Source organism: Podarcis filfolensis (genome assembly GCF_964270895.1).
Source record: "Podarcis filfolensis genome assembly, chromosome: 12".
NCBI classification, from domain to species: domain Eukaryota; kingdom Metazoa; phylum Chordata; class Lepidosauria; order Squamata; family Lacertidae; genus Podarcis; species Podarcis filfolensis.
The window spans coordinates 1,616,057-1,633,596 of NC_139614.1; the positions used below are offsets into that span (position 1 = coordinate 1,616,057).

Consider the following 17,540-nt stretch of genomic DNA (forward strand, 5'->3'; position numbering starts at 1 on the left):
AAGGAGGGAGCTGCAGCCCAAGAGAGGAAAAGAGGTGGTAAGGAAACACCTAGCTACTTAAAATGAATTCGAATCTCCAGGGCCAGATGAGCTGCATCCAAGGGTACTAAAGGAACTTGTGGATGTAATCTCAGAGCCTCTGTCTATAATCTTATGAATTCTTGGAGAACAGGTGAGGCCCCTGCAGACTGGAGGTGGACAAATGTTGTCCCCATCTTAAAAAGGGAGGAAAAGGAAGACTCGGGTAACTACAAACCGGTGAGCTTGACTTCGATACCAGAGAAGGTCCTTGGACAGATAATTCAGAAAAGGATGTTCTGATTACTAAGACCCAGAATGGGTTTCTCAAAAATAAGTAGTGCTAGATGAATCTGATTTCTCTTTTTAATGGAATTACATGCTTGGTGGATCAGGGGGATGCTGTGGACATAGTGTATCGTGATTTCAGTAAGGCTTTTGAAAAAGTTCCCCATGATATTCTTGTGAGGAAGCTGATAAAATGTGGGTTGAATGAGGTAACTGTTAAGTGGATTTGTAGCTGGTTGACTGACTGAACACAAAGAGTACTCATTAAGAGTTCCTCATCATCCTGAAAAAAGGGGACAAGTGGGGTGCTCCAGGGTTCTGGAATGGGGCCCATTGTTGTTCAACGTCTTTATAAAAAAATCCAATGCTATTCTAGGCTGCATCGACAGAAGTCTAGTGTCCAGATCAAGGGAAGCAATAGTACCACTCTATTGTGTCTTAGCCAGACCACACTTGGAATACTGTGTCCAATTCTGGGCACCACAATTTAAGATAGATATTGATAAGCTGGAAGGTGTGCAGACGAGGGCAACCAAGATGATCCAGGGTCTGGAATCTAAGCCTTACAAGGAGCTCCTGAAGGAGCTGGGTATGTTTAGCCTGGAAAAGAGGAGACTGAAAGGAGATATTATAGCCATTTTCAAATATCTTAAGGGCTTGTTTTCTCCTGCTCTGGGGGAGTGAATCTAATGGCTTCAGGTTACAAGAAAGGAGATTACAACAAAACATAAGGAAAAACCTCCTGACAGTAAAAGCAGTTCAACAGTTGAAGGGTTTCCCTCGGGAGGTTGTGGACTCTCCTTTCTTAGGGGTTTTTAAGCAGAGGTTGGATGGCCACTGGATGGATGCTTTAGCTGCATAGCAGGGGGTTGTATTAGATACCCCTTGGGGTCCCTTCCAACTCTATGGTTCTGTAATTCCATTAATAAAAGTGCATTAGAAGTAAATTTTCAGCATTATGTAGCCACAATTTTACAAATATAGGACTGATTTAAGAAGTCTCTTTTGGAGCTGTTCATCAGTTCCATCAATATTCCATTATTATGGGAATTGATGGAATTTAAAGGGCAAAGTTAACAGCAGTCTACACAAATGCAAACAACCTTCAAAGAGCTTTTTTTTTTTTAAAAAAATCAACAACACAATTATCATTTCAATGTGCTACACTTTTGTTCCTGTAATAGAAGCTGGTTCACAAATAATCCCAATTGCACCATTTAATTCAGGCTATGCAGCTTCTTTATTTTTAACAAAGCCATTGCTTTTGAAAGTTACTTAACTACTTGTGACACCTATGGTTCTAACTCACCTTTCTAAGAATATAGTCACAGATACAATATTGTCCTGGTAACAACTATACCCAAACAACCCCTATTCACCATTACTGTAGGAGCTTAACATATACCCAACAAAATTCAGGATTTTTTATGGATTTGCAGTGCATTGAAAGTCACAACTAAAGGAAGCTACAAAGGAAGTGGAGATGGAGATGTGGACTGCTTGAGAAGTTCACCTCATTTGCACATCACATAAAACTATAGTTTAAAATGAACTATGGTTTAATATGAACGAACATTGTGTTGGTTGACTCTTCTCTTGCTCCTGTTACACATTAAATAAGCAGAGTTTAGCTTGCTATGTTGTCTGAACCCAGGCTCATAGTTTCTCTCCAAACAAATCAGGGAGGATACCTTCCTAGCATATTGCCAAGCACTCAAAAAGGACAGATATAGCAGTCATGGGAGACTTCAGCTACCCAGATATGTGTGGGAACTCAAGCTTTGCCAAGAATGTAAGGTCCAACAAATTCCTTAACTGCCTTGCTGACAATTTCATTTCCCAGAAAGTGGAAGAAGCAGCAAGAGGGTCATCTCTCTTGGATCTCACCAACAGGTTGTTGTTGTTTAGTTTAGTCGTGTCCGACTCTTTGTGACCCCATGGACCAGAGCACGCCAGGCACTCCTGTCTTCCACTGCCTTTTTTATTAGGATAATTCTGGGGAAATTCTAAAAAAAAATCTGTGCATTGAAACAGTCACAAAATACCTCACACAAATCAATACAGATGAAGGGACAGGCTTGGTCTCCCTTTTTTCTTACTTTAACACTGCAAAGGAGCTTGGAGAAGCTTCCAAACCTGGTACCTCTGTGACACTAGGCAAAGGCAGTTTTAAGAATAGCAGGAACCGACCGCATGTAATTCCCCATATAATCATATGTACAAAGGGGCGTTGTATGTACAACCCCCCCCCCCAAAAAAAACCATGTCCATGTTGGAACTCTGGGAATTGTCGCTTTATTCGGAGAATGGGGGCTCATAACAACTCAACAACGACTCTGTGTCCCCCCTCTTTTTTTAATAATAAAAAAGAACAAGTATATAAACAATTGCCACAGCAGTAAGTAACAAACAGCTTGTCCCATCGAAATCACAGACACCTGTCCTGCTAGACAACAAAATCTCATCTGGTTACTCTAAAAGGTTGCACCACATTTTCCTGTGCCTGTTAAGTGGGTTTCTACCACCACCTGAACAATTTATACATTCAGTAAATCATTACCATGTGTTATATAAAGAACACAGAGATAGCCAGAAGCTGGAAAACTGGCATTGGGCTGAGCATTGATTCTTGGTGTAACAGAGTGTGGTCTGAGAATTGGCTGAGAAACTAACATGTCAGGTCAGCGCAGCAAAGGCAAAGTCTGCCCTCTCTCAAAGGCTCTGGCAAGTTAAGAATATGTCAGCTACTTCACATCTTCCATGGACACCATAGACAGGATAGATTGATGAGAAACATTTTGCCCGTCTTCTGGAAGATGCATGGGCTTGGACTCTAATAAAAAATTCAAAATTGCGTAGCCTCTCCCAATTAGAAAACATTCCAGTTATTAATCAGAATTAAATATGATTAAATTAAGGGCTTGCTCATGCCCTTATTTTACCAATTTATTTTAATTTTTACGCACCCCTGTCACAAGAAAAGTATGTATTGTTTCAACAGGAAGAAATGTAATTACTGAATGTATTTTTAAAATAATTACTTCATGTTTAAGATCTTGGGCATAAAACATTAAATTGCTAAAACATCTTTGGCAGAGTTCAGCATCTCCTTTCCATATGAGAAAGCACCTATTCTCATATGGGGAAGGAACATGGGTGGTATTCAGTGAGGTTTTACGCAGAATGGACCTGGGGATATTAATAGACCTAAATTAGTTGTGCTCATAAATTTCAGTGGGCCTACTCTGAGTAGAAGTTACCACCCAATTTTCTTTCTGGTAACAGGCTCCTCGTGTGTCAGAAGGTGCTACTATCAAGGGACCCATGATGAGGTAGAGTAGCTGCCATTCCAAATAAAAGCTTTAAAACTGCCCCTGTGTTTGAGCAGCACACTAGTTTGTGCTGACCCCACTTCTTAGTTCACAACTGTTCTGGTTTATTTGAGGTTTAAAAATCACGGGACTCCTGTCTGCTTTGCATGTGTCCATTCAAACAATCCTCCAGTAAGTGAAAATATAAGACATAATATTAATGTAAAGGAATCGCATGCACCACTGTCTTCCTGATGAAAATGTTATCAGCATTAGCCTCTTGCCATTCTGCAAACAACAATGATGGGCAAAGGAGTGGGAAATTCTTTATCTGAGAATGGGATTCTTAACCTGAAGCACCACTTTAGCTAATGGGGCCTCCCACTGCTGTCATGCGGCCGCTGCAGGATTTCTGTTCTCATCCTGAAGCAAAGTTCTTAACCCAAGGTATTATTTCTCGGTTAGCAGAGTCTGTAACCTGAAGCATCTGTAACTCGAGGTACCACTGTATTGTCCTTCCCCCAAGTGGCTTTGAAGTGAATAAGCTGTGTACAACAATATTATCTCTACACTCAAAATACATCTAGAACTGGAAGGGCGATGGTGATGAATGAGACGAGAGAGAGAGAGAGAGAGAGAGAGAGAGAGAGAGAGAGAGAGAGAGATGTCATTTTCACTTTAAACACTCCCATCAGGGAAAAGGGTGGGGCAAATAAACAAATAAATAATACCAAGCCGTTAGTAAAATGAGCACCCTGCTGCCCAAGTCACCCGCTTCCCTGCACAGAGGACCTTCACCCTCACAGCCAGCAGTGATCCCATTGAAGTGGGACTAAAAAGTGCTTCCCTATGGGACTTCCGGGTTGGCGCCATCGCCGAATGGCGGACTCCCTCCGAGCTCCGGAGGGAGTCTGCTCGGCAGGGGCTGGGTTCTACCGCACCGGCGATGCGGGGACCCTTAGAAACCACGGCCACGGAGGCCGTGGACATGGAGACTCGGCTTGCACCGTTAGCGCCCTCCCGACTCGTGAAGGAGCCTTTTTAAAGGCTACGGATCGGGTGCCGGGGAGAAGCGTGGTGCCTTGAGTTCTCTGCTTCCCCTGCTGAGCGAAGCCGCATGCCATTCGGCGGAGAGCGCTGACTTCTTCCATTGAAAATTCGGACTTTTCAACAACAACCCGTGAGTAAATTTGGAAATCGGGTTCAAAAGGAGGAAAAAAAAAATTTTTTTTTCGAATTGGATACGAGCGGGGGGGATCCAAAAAGGAAGTCAGTCCCCTCCCTATTGTAAACTTTCCAAAACAAGGACGGGGAAACCAAGACCCAAAAAGGCCTGCATTGCTGATAAAAATCCAAAATTTCACGATGGGGAACTACAAGAACTGTGCTGGAGGAGGAACTGGAGAAGGGAAACGCAACCCCCCCCCCTGGGAACCGGGGTGACTGAAGAGAGAGCCTGGTGAAAGGAGTCGGAGATCTTGACAGCTGTCAAAATAGCTGTCAAAGTCGAAAAGCGGAGTGGATTTTATTATGAGAACTTGGCTGGTTAAATTTGATACAATTTGCTACAACTTGTTAAAATTTGGATACAAAATGGCGAATATGGATAACAAATTGACTTTTGGATTAGAGGAAACAAAGATACAACAATCCCCCTTGAGGAGTTTCGGGACATTACAAGGATTGGGAAAGTGGAAAAACACCAATGGAACTTTACAGGACTGGTTATCTTCTGGGAAAGCTGCAAAACGGAAATAACATCTCGTCTTCAGGGTGTTTTCTTTTTTGTTTTTTTAAAGGAGACAATAGATTTTTCTATTGAAGAAAGGAAGGGACTGAACGTAAGGTTTTGCCCCTGAATAACAACCATCCCTGCAGACTTACCAAACTTTCGAACTACAACGTTTTAGCAGCGGAACAAAGGGAAATCAGACTACAACCTGGAAAGAACAATGGAGGGAGTTTTATTACAGTTTTATTAAAGACTGAAGTTAAAGTTTTGAAAAATAATGATAATAATAATAATTTTGATTTTCAAAAAAATTTATTTTTAATTTTAAAAAAAGAAAAAGCCAGCAAGGAGCTGGGGAAAAGTTGTGATTTATGGTCTTAAGAATTCCAGGCAGACACCAGGGGTTGATGGTCAGGGGGAAATTAAACCGGGGACAGGGGGGGGAGAACTAAAACTCCAAAGGCTTGCCAACTTGGTTATTTTTTGCTGAATTGGTCTATTATTCATTATATTTTTTTATTCTCTACCTTTTCTGTTTCTATTATCTGGGGTGCTTCTTTTATTAAAAAATGGAAATTGTGGAATGACATGGGGTGGGTCTTGGGGAAAGAACACTGGTTTTTTTTGTTTTTTTTTTTTTCTTTTTTTTACTGTAAAACAAATTAAGTTTCAATTTGAATGGGGAACTTGTTTGGCCAACAATATGAAAGGGGAATATGGTAGGGGTGGGGGAAGGGGGGAGTCCCGTAAAGTGATATTTTTTGTATTTTTGAAAAATTTTAATAAATATTATTTAAAAAAAAAAAAAAAAGTGCTTCCCTATGGATGGTCACATTGGCCAAGACAAGTCATGATTCCGTCTCTCAAGCTCCTGGCAAATAACAGCTACCAAGATGAGAAATGTATAAAGCAGGCATAGGCAAACTCAGCACTCCAGATGTTTTGGAACTACAACTCCCATCATCCCTAGCTAACAGGACCAGTGGTCAGGGATGATGGGAATTGTAGTCTCAAAACATCTGGAGGGCCGAGTTTGCCTATGCCTGGTATAAAGCATATCAAAAGATCTGATACTCCCAGCACCAAACTTAAACTGATCTTGCGCTGATCTACAGGTGAAACTGCTATCCCATTTTGCTGAACTAACAGAGGAAAGAAATGCTATTTTTTCTTTTTAAGCAGTTTCATAGTCCTTGGGGAGCTGGGGAGCGATCTCTACTCCTCCTCTGCTCCATTATATTGTTGTTTATTGTATTTAGAAAATGTTAAATAAAATGTCTCCCATCGTTCCTTCTCTCACACTGTGGTCTTCCCCAATGTCAAAATTTACAATGTAAGCTCCATGGAGCAGCTGTCTGCTTAGCATTTGGTTCTGTTACTCTATAAGGCGCTATGTACATCAATATTGCATTATAAATGCATTAATAATGGCAACAATTGCTGTTGCCCTGAAGCTTCTCACTTCAGAATAACATATAAAGCACACAAACTCACACACCCCTCTAGGGCCAGGGAGGAATCAATTTCTATCTCTCCTCTTCTGTGCTGCACTGCAGTGTTTCTGATACAGGATACTAAATTCAGGTAACATATGAATTCCAATTTTAGTAAATAATGCATCCACTTCAGAATTCTCCTGGCAGTTTTCTTCCAACTGCGGTAGCACTGACGCCTTTGCGACGAGCTACCGTATTTTTCCGTGTATAAGACACGGTTTTTTCCCTTTTTAAAAAAGTCAAAAATTAGGGGGTGTCTTATACATGGGGCCATCTCCCCCTATTTTCTTAAATCAGAGTCCCCCAAAATAGGGGGTGTCTTATACATGGGGGCGTCTTATAGACAAAAAAACCCCGTTAATTCAAATGCAAAATTGCAGTTTGTCCACCACAACCAAAGCAGTGTCTCCTTACAGCACAAATCCACATGGAGAAATAGCTCCAAATTGCAAAAGCAAAATGACTGGAATTTAAGAAAACCAGTATCTTGAGTTTATGGAGCTCACCTGAAGATATGTCTATTTGACTTTTCTTGACTCCAGTGACATTGATATGGACACTGACTTTGCCTTCTATTAGGTCAATCTCTATGGTGCCCAGTCCTTCAGCAAAATTGCTGAACAGCAGAAGTCCATTGGGATTCCAAGTCCGAAATTGAAAGCTGACTGAAAACATGTCCTGATTTGGACGACCAGGCACTTCCAGGAAACTGGTAGCATTGAAAAAGACGGGCACTGTATGGGGCTCCACGCATGAGAAGCTTAAATTCCCCTATTAAAAACAAAAACAGAAGCAAAAACAGTAACACACACACACCAAAAACAAAAACAACATGAGAAAAGTGACATATTTCTAAAAAAACCCCAGTTTTTAGAGACCTTAAAATTTCCTCCTGAATCCAGTAAAACAATGTTCAAAAGAGAGCATGTTGATCTACTGAGGGATGTATGAAAGTTACTGAACATCCTTGAGAAATGTATAAACTCTGCTCACTTCCCACAGGATTCCTTGTGCGCAAGAAATCTAAACTTGCTCCTAATTTCAAAATTTAGTAACAACCTTGGAATGCAAAGTAAAATAACATATACTGCATGTGTGTGTGTGCTTGGCAATTTCAAGAGTTCAGAGTGCTACACATGCAGTATTTATTTGCAATCTTTGCAACAGTTCTGTACGTAAGGGTGGGGAACTTCTGACCTGTGGCTAATTTGGCCCACCAGGACCTTCCCATTTGGCCCACAAGGACGTTCTCCCAAAACCACACCCACTGGCCCAATCCCTGATGCCACATGTGATGTCAGGTGTGGAACAAGTAGCGGTGCGCATAGATCCTGCAACTGGAAAGCAAGATTGAACTCCCTGCGCATCAAATGGTGCACAGGGAGGTCAATCTTGCTTGATTCAGGGGCGCAAGCTAGTTCCCAAAGGGCAGCTGGCAGGCACGCTCAACCGCTCCACAACGCAGGAGTGAACTCTGCGCATCAGCTGTTGTGTGGGGAGTCCAGTCCTGCGTGGTCACTCTCACCCCCATGGGCCAGCTTTGAGGGGCAGATGGGATCAACCGTCAGTCACCTGACACAGTGGCAGAGTTAGCTGCATGGAAGCCCGGAGCGGCAGCCACACTGTGCACCCGGGGGCGGGGGAGAGCTGTGCGGGGGCGGGGCAAGCCCCCCATGATGTGCCTTTTTGTCACCCCCCTCAGGGATGACACCTGGGTCAGACTGCCCCCACCGCCTCCCCTTCTACACCCCTGACCTGAAACCATTATGATGTCAGAAGATTGGCAGGTAGGTAGTCCCACAAGGCCATAATGTTCCCTACCCCTGTTCCCCCCCATGCGCATGGACGAGGACTAAAGTAGGCTGAAAGCAGTAGGAGTCAGTAGGAGCCCACATCTAGTTAGCATTTCTACGATGATCCAGAAAATTCCACCAATACACCCAACATTAATAAGCATAGCCCCCTGAATCATCCCCTTTTATTTTCTCATTCCCAGCCCATTCCTTGCCCTCTGTAGCATAGCTGCCTCTTGCCTTAATTTTGCTTCTTTCCTCTGCTCTGTCCATCATGGTCCTCCTTCCTCTTACAGAAAATTGGAAAAATTAATATGAGCAGAAAATCTGTCTACACTATTGGATCTACACATGCCTCTTTCAAAGTTATAAGCCAGGTACCCATGATAAGGTACAGAGAAACGTGGAAAGGAAGTGAAATTTATTCCCATTTTACAAACAATGAAATAATGGAAGGGTTTTTAATTTTTTATTTTAAAAAGAAGATCCCTCAGGGCTGACCTGCCCGCTTCATTCTTTATGCAAGAAGGTGTCAGGACATTTTTGAAGGAGTGTGCTCTTGCTCAGTTAAAAAAAAAATCTGTGGTGAAAGTGGAGAGGAATAGTCATGGATGGAGTACAGGCAAGCATTACGAAGTTCTAGGAAAACTGTTCACACATATTCATCCCTGAGTTTAGTGTTGCAGCTAATGCTGTGGACGTTGTGGCCAAAGATGCAATGCCATGAGCAGGTCATGCCATTCTTTTTAAGACATGGTGATGGGTTAGAGGAAGCATCTCCATTGCGCTCTCTTCTGGACATAGCATGCATTTGGACAGGGTGCCCATGGGTCTTCCTTCATAGGAGGCAGTCTTCTATTTGAAGGCATCCTATATCTGGAGGGCTGTCTTGGCCAAATCCAGTTTAAAGATAAAGCATCATTTGAGTGGTGGGGAGGAACCTTGATGTTGCCCATCTGAACATCAAGACTGAATGGGAGCACAGGTTGCATGGTCACAGTCTTCCAGACTATGGTGAGCCTTATAGCAGTTGTTTCTAAATTTGTATCTATATATATTTACCAGCATATGCAAATTGTATGTGGAGCTGTGGTGAGGCCTACATGGCCATCCTATATTTGGAGCCACAAAAATGCAGCATTTCTTTTCAGATTCTTCAAAGAATGCATATCATCGTATTCTTTTTTTTAATGCTAAACTAATCCCATGGGGCAATAACAGCAACAAAGAGAGCGAGAGGGGAGAAATGAAAATCTATGCTGATTTAATTAGAAGAAAATTGATCTTGTTTTCCTAGAGGTAAGGCAATGGAAGTAACTCAGCTTGAAACAAAGGAGATGGCAATTTTTATAGCCTCTCTTTGCACTGGAGATCAAGTGAGCCCTCAAATTATACCAGCTCACAATAGTTTCTTGCTGAAGCACTCATGCATTACTAACACTGCTTATATAGGTCTTGCTGTGGAGTTAAATAAGAAGAAAATGAAATACCATCAGTAACAGGGAGAAATTGTATTCTACATCCATTTCCATGGACTTAGCACCTAATGGAGAATGGAGTCACTTGCTCTAGGTTATTAACCTTTTAAGAGCGGATCTGCAGCGAATGGCATTATGTCATAACGCCTATACCGAAGTTGCCTGGCAGCTCTGGACATAGTGGTCAACCACCTCCAGGGGAGTTTAGAGGAAGATACGAACATTGCCAGAGGTGGATTTAGGGCAGTGTGACTGGTTCTGCCCTACTGGGCACCAAGCCCAGGGGGTGCTGTGGGGCGATACAACTATGACGTAGTGAATTGAGCAGAACGGAGGGCAAGAGGCATCGGGAACAAATTTTGGGCTTGCACAAGGTGCCACGGAAATTTGAAAGACCAAAGTCGGCCCCTGACATTGCCCAGTGTGGCATGAGAGCAACCGTGCAGCTGGTAAAAGGTAGCATGTAAAATTGGTGCCCATAATAGGCAACTATGAGAAGAATGCTGGTTAAGGGTCATTATGTAAATAGCTTAAAAGTGCCCCTCAAAAAAGATGTTAGTTCCTAAACTCAGATACCAGACTGAAATTTGGAATAACATCTCAAAATCTTGGTCAATGGGGGGGGGGGCGAATTATGTGTTGCTTGTTTCCTTTTGCCTAAGCTTCTTAAAAGCACAAACATGTTATTAGAAATGGCTTTTTCCACTGTGAGGCTTAACAGCATTCATTCAGGCCACTAGAAAATTCCCTGGATGATAGGAAGACATTTCAAGGGTCTAGTTTGTATTTAAAGGAATGAATGGAATTTTCTTTTAAAGCAGCTCATAATCCTTCACATGTGCACTGAGTTATTTCAAGAAATCTGGCAGTAATACAAAGGGAGCTGTAAATTTGTACAAAAATATAAATAAACTGCTGTGTTTCAATTTAGATGATCACAAAATGATGTACTCACCACATTAGAAGGTTCCAATTTCTTCCTCCTGGCCATATCTGTGATATTATTGGTATTATATATTATGCTCTCCATGCAACCTTTGAAATTCTTTCTACTGTTTGAACTTGGTTTCCCAGAAAATGGCATGCCACCAAACGTGATCTTTGAAAAGAAGCATGAAACATTTCAAAATAGAGTGACAATCCATTAACTCTTGCATTTTATTAACAAGTTTAGTTTTAAACACAGAACCACAGGTAATGTTAAGTGACACAAACCTGTGCAGAATTGATTTTATTATTATCTGCTGCCCATATTTGTGAAGACTTAACTAGATGAATCAACAACAAGCCTTTGAACATATTATTTGATCTAGTGATGGTCCATGAGCTGTGATGTGGAGTTCTCTTGCCTACAGCAAGCAACTGCAGCAGCTCCACCAATTTCTTGATCAGCAGGGTGATACAACTGGGAGCCACCAGGGAGGGTTCTTGTGCAAAACTTTACACATCCTACCGATTACTATAATTTCCATTGGAAATAGACTGGAGCCAAGCTCAGATATTATCTAAATATTCTAGGTAAAGTTGACTAGAGAATCTAAACGTCTAAAAGGTTGGGCACATTCAACACACTATTTAGAATGTGGAGGCACCTCCCCCCCTTTTTTTTGCTTGAGGGTCACATTCGTTCTGGGAAACAACCCAATAGTGGGTGTAGCCAAACTCCTGCACGTGTGTGTATGTGTGTGTGTACGCATACATACACACACACACACACACACACAGAAACACACCACCCCTCCCTACTCATCCAAAGATCAACTTGATGACTGGGGAGGGTGCATTTGTAAGCTTTCCCATTCACCTCAGTACTATATCTTCTGCAGCAAAAGCCTCTTGGGTGTCTTGGGTGGGGCAGTGAATATATCTGGTGGTATATTAGACCCCTAGGCCAGGAAGTAGCCATTCCTGATTTAGAAGGAGGAACAAACTCAATACAATGCATGACATTCTAATTATATTCTAATTCCAAAATAAAAAATATAAGTGGATTGTCAAACTTAAGGCGTGGAGCCTTATTGGGCTTTCTGGGGCCAGAAGCTATTCCTTTACAATGGTGTGGTAGGCAGGCAGGGTTTCAAAGGGTACCCAAATAATCTTTGCCCAAGAAGGGGTATGCCGCTTAGATTGAACTGAATATTCTTTTTTTTCTTCTTAAAGATTTTCTTGTTTTACAGAAGTAAATGTAATGTCTCTCGTATTTTTTCCATGTAACATTTTTACAAATCAGTTTCATTTGTTGAGACATTAGGAAGAAAAGGGGTGGAGGGGAGAAAGATGGGTGGGGTCGGGTGGCGATATTTCTATATTGCTTAATGTATGTAGGGTTTGGTGTCAGCGTTGCTCGTGCAGGTTCTCTGCTGTTCACTTGTGTTCCTCTGATGTTGCAATGGGCTTCGACAGACAGAAATGCCCCAAGCCATTTTTGCCATCTTTGTGGTAATAGCAGAACAGGGCTAAGTAATAAGGGAGAATTGAGAGATAACCAACGGTAGATTAAATGATGGGCTTTTGAACTGCACAAGAGGCACAAATCAGTTGATCATTTTCAAAGCATTTTAATGAATACTGATGGGCGTCATTTGTTTATTTGTACAGAGAGTAAGGGGTGTAATTGTTTACCTCATAGTCCAAATCCAGGTAATCAAATTCCCCATTGATCCGGAAATGCTGCAGATGCCTATCAAGCGTGAGGTTGATGTTCCTTCCATGGCGCTCTATCACTACAGAATGCCAGTGGTGGTCATCCAAGAGGCTACCTGTTGTCACAGACGTATGGCCATAAATTGACCCATATTGGTTGCTACCTGAGAGGAAGAAGAGGGCAGGAAATATTGAATACCTCAAATGTAAGGCCACGTAGTGAGTTGTCATGCCACTGTTGCTGCTATGCTACTATAATAAAATGCCCTGTCATTCACAAATACTATATTCTTTGTAAGGTAGCATTTTTTTCTAGTTACAGGTAGGTAGCCGTGTTGGTCTGCCGTAGTTGAAACAATTTTTTTTAAAAAATCCTTCCAGTAGCACCTTAGATCACGTATAACGAACCACTTGGGATGTGACTAAGGGAACACAAAAAGTCTGAATAAACGAACAGTCTGAATAAGCTCTAAAAGAGTAATAGCCCAAATGGTGCCCTCTAGGTGTTGAATTTCAACACCCGTGGGCAACACTGGCTAGGGCTGGTGGGAGTCCAACAACATCTTGAGGACATCATGTTGGCCAGTCCAGCTCTAAAGAAGTGTGGCTAAAAAGCAGTAACAGTAGTGCTTATGACAAAGTAACAGATAAGATTACACCAAATACTGAGGTACTTTTCATGCAGAGTTGTGGTGAAACACTAGATTCAATAAATGGAAGGTCTGTAGGTCAGTGGTAGAGCGTATGTTTTGCATGCAAGATCATAAAAGCATGTGTCAGAGGTGCCCAAGGTCCCAGCTCACAAAGGACCAACGCTGCTTCGTTGTTAGGTACAAAGTCTTTATTGAAGTTCAGTTTCACTTCCAGAGCCGCAGCGCGCAGCTCTACGTCTCAACTGTCAGACCGCTGATGCTCCGTCTGAGTCTCCCCCCCCCCGACACCAATTTAAGATTCTAGCCTTACTCCACCTCTTCCTCAGTTCCTTCCGCCTCTGGTTCCGCCTGGCCGTTGGGGTCTCGCCCTTTCTAGACTCTTCTGACGCTGAGTCCCCTGAGCCTTCCCCCTCCCTCCGGCGGGCTTTAGGAGCTGGTTCCCCATCCGGGTCTCCTGCTGTTCCGCGCGCCTGCACATTTGAACTTGGCGCGCGCGCCCAGCCAGCAGCTTTCCTCCTGACTGTTTCACTGCTGCTGTCACTGCTTCCCCCTTCGGGGGGGCTAGCTGCAACTGACCTCCCTTCCGTTCCCCCACTCTCCGATGGAAGCGTGGTCAGCCCTGACTCCCTCTCTGGAGGAGACACTGCCCCTGACACATGTGACTCTTCCCCCCCACTACGCTCTGGTGGGGAAACTGGTCCCGATCCTCCACTGCTGCTTTGGGGTTCCCCTCTGGCTCCTTGTTTCTGGTGCGTCCCCCCTGGGACCCCCCTTGCCCTGACCATAGGCGCCCCCTTCTGGGAATCTTCTGATTCGCTGGAGAAGCTCATGGAATCTCTCGGGCCACTGTCATACTCCCCTACGCTGCCCTCGGATTCTTCCCCTTCGCTCTCCATTTCCTCTCTCCCCAGTGCTCCTGAGTCCCTGACAGCATGAGAACATCTGCTTGGTATTTTGGAACGTGGTGTCTGTTTGTCCACCTTCTGAGATACCACAGAATTCTCCCACAGCCTGTAAGAGCTTGAGAACTGCCTGGATGGATCCAGCGTTCTGCTTCTCTCAGTAGCCAAGCAAACACTCCTGGAAGTTCCCAATAAGAGCATGCCACTAAGCGCTATGGCTTCCCCCAGGGCCTGCGAAGGTGTACTGCCTCTGGACATGGAGATTCTTCCACCTGGCTGTCATGGCTAAGAGCCACAGAGAGCTCTGTCCCCAATAGGAATCCTTGAGTTTTTCAAGTTATGCTGTTATCAGGCAAGAGCTAGCCACTGAAGTCAAGCAATGAAAGATTTTCAACTGCAATAAAGAACAACATAGCAGTAAATCAAGCCTGAGACATGTGGCACAGTCACCTGAATTTTTTCATGTTTTGACTGCAATTTGATCCAAGTGTTGTGTTAAAGGATGATTGGTTTCTAATTTCTCTTCCCGGTAGAACCTTCTTAACCCCATTTCTGACCTGAGAGTATATATTCTCACCTCAGCTAAGCACATATGTAAGAGATGTCATTTATAATCCTGATAACTACCTGACTGAACTAAGAAAATATATGGGAAAGGAAATGGAAATGAGGAGAATTTCAGAGTCATTCATCAGAAACTGTGCAGGGTAAAGCTATGCTATTCTCATTTGCATGAAGCAAAAATGGCTGATCTTTATGCCAAGAAAAGGAAAAAAAAGGTGTAGTGGACAATGAGAGACAAGAACAGGGAAGACTCAAGTTTAACCCCCCCCCCCCGGCATGCGGTGCCAGATTGTTTCAGACCGTAATGTATAAACCTGGCTACTGAGTTGGTTCCAGAGTGTTCAGTCCCAGCTCAGCTCTGTGGATTCACACAGAATGGCCCTGGGCAAGACATTCTCTTGAAGCTTTGGTTCCCCACTTGCGTATGGAAATAATGTTACTTGCCTGGAAGGCAGGCTTATGAGTGTAAATGAGACAAAGAGGGAGAGAAACTCCATTCACAGGGCAAAAACAATTACAATCTGAAGATTGTTGTGCCAGAATTATGCAAGAGCTCATTTAAGGCATCTCATTCACATCATGTCCTTAATAATTTTATCATTCATACCCTTCCCATCTGGTGTTAGCCACTAGGCCACATATTCTCCCTACAGAACCCTTCCTTGCATAACAAGGGCATTGTTTCTGTTGATCCCAGTTCATAGGACAGTTCAGAGAGTCAGGACTCAAGGCTTGTGATATGAAGGAGAATCCATGACAAAAACATGGCCAGGGACAGAGAGCCAGAGTCTGAGATGAAGTCTATTGATAGTCCACAGGATGCACTTTTTTTCTGGTGTCAGAGTTTTGATGGTCTTGGGAGGAGAAGGGTTAGCACAAAATACTAAAGCTTTGGAAACCAATCCATATTCACTCTAAATGTATAAGAGGCTGCACTGCTACCAGCAACCGATTTCAACTCTTCTTTCAAAGAAGCATGGGAAACAGAAAACAAAGATGAAGAAAAGGATAAAGCCCAGTGCTGTATATGTCAATCAAATTAATGCAAAGCTAATTAATATGCATTTTTAAAACAAAAAACCAAGACCCTGAATCCTACCTAAATTTAAATTAAGCACCAGTTTGGCTTTTTTCAGTTCCAAGGTGATATAGTCTCCTTGCTGGCCTTCCCCATGGAAGATTACACCTTCACTTTCAGAGGTTTTAAATTTCAAAGCGATCACATCTTTCAACGTTTTCAGTGTTTTCTTCTTGTGACCAAATCTGTACGGTAATACAACGTGGCCATCAAAATTGATAACATCAGCCCCTAAAGGGAAAAGATAAATAAAATGGTTTTTGCATTACTGAGGCCATCTAAAACAAAGGCACATATATTTGGAGCATGCAATAAATGTAACACGTATCCTGAAACCATTTTTGCCCAGCTATAAGTTACTAAAATAATGTGAAAAGGAACATTATCTCAATATATTATTTAATGTTAGGTTTTCTTCTTTCTTACTAACAGGTGAGCATGGTTGTTTTGTTTTTTTTAACAGTCCATTCTCAAACAATAATATGGTTTCCTTAGCTTCAACATAACATTCCACCTGTGGCCCTCAGTTGCTGGTTCCAGCCCTAGACTGCTTGCAGAAAAATACAGAGAGACTAACCACTGGCCATCACATCCCTAAACCCCCCCCCCCAGGAAGGTTACAGAGCAATCAGACTGTGTTCTGCACACCATCAGCAGACCGGATGACCTTTGGATAAATGTTCCTCCAACCTATAGGTCTAGTTTAAGTAACGACCACTGTGAGAAGACCTCCAAAAAGCAACTACCTGTGTGAATGCTCCATGCCATAAATTTTAAAAGATTATTCACCTTTGCAACACCTGGTCTATGTTTGCATGTCATGGGTACACAGCAGATGATGATGATGATGATGATGATGATGATGATGATGATAAATTGGGTATAGTGGAAGGTATGGGTGATTAACCCTTTTTGGGCTGAGTGCCAGAATAAGAGTTTGTAAATCCTAGATTATACTTATATATAATAAATAATGAGTGAGGTTTTCTTACGTCAAATGATTCTTAAAATCTGTGTATTACTTATTTATCAAATTATAATCCCCCCTAAAAAAAGAGCTGAGGGCAGAGAAGAATTTCTCTAAAATGTAGCATTTATGGTTCTTATGTCATTGGCTTATCTGCACTCAAGTTGCTATCATTTTAAATATTCCAAGTCTTTAAAATGTCCTTTCTCAAAACCTCCCAAACATTTACATGCCACATTTCAAGTCTTTGGAGTGTAGTAATTCTCAGTAATTCTTAAATCACTTTTTTAAGGGATGTCAGCTATCGTGATTATTATTATTGCCATATTGCAAATGGGGACCATGGAGTGACATTTTCTGAATTATTAGCTGAGGTTAAACTTGAACCCAGAACATAACGACTCATTGATCACTTTTAGCTACTACACCATAACAATTTGCAGGGTCTGAATATCTCTGGGATGGCGATGACTGCCCTGCCTTTATTTCCCAAATGAGTTTGGAGTTTGAGCCTTTATGTAGTCACATAAATAAAACATGAATCCAGCAATAAAATATATCCACCCATAGTTTCAGGGCCATACAGCAAAGTCCAAGGACATGCTGAAGTCCACTGC

General features: G+C 42.5%; 1 protein-coding gene across 2 annotated transcripts in view; it reads right to left on the reverse strand.

Annotated features, from left to right (window-relative positions):
- Positions 1 to 17,540, reverse strand: part of CNTNAP2 (contactin associated protein 2) — a 999,981-nt gene that overhangs the window by 458,411 nt on the left and 524,030 nt on the right. For both annotated transcript variants that reach the window (XM_083577628.1, XM_083577629.1), the window contains 4 exons: positions 15,978 to 16,187; positions 12,739 to 12,923; positions 11,072 to 11,215; positions 7,352 to 7,616 (listed from right to left, as the gene is read on the reverse strand). In XM_083577628.1, the coding sequence (XP_083433754.1) occupies positions 7,352 to 7,616; positions 11,072 to 11,215; positions 12,739 to 12,923; positions 15,978 to 16,187 (804 nt within the window). The remainder of the gene's footprint in view (positions 1 to 7,351; positions 7,617 to 11,071; positions 11,216 to 12,738; positions 12,924 to 15,977; positions 16,188 to 17,540) is intronic.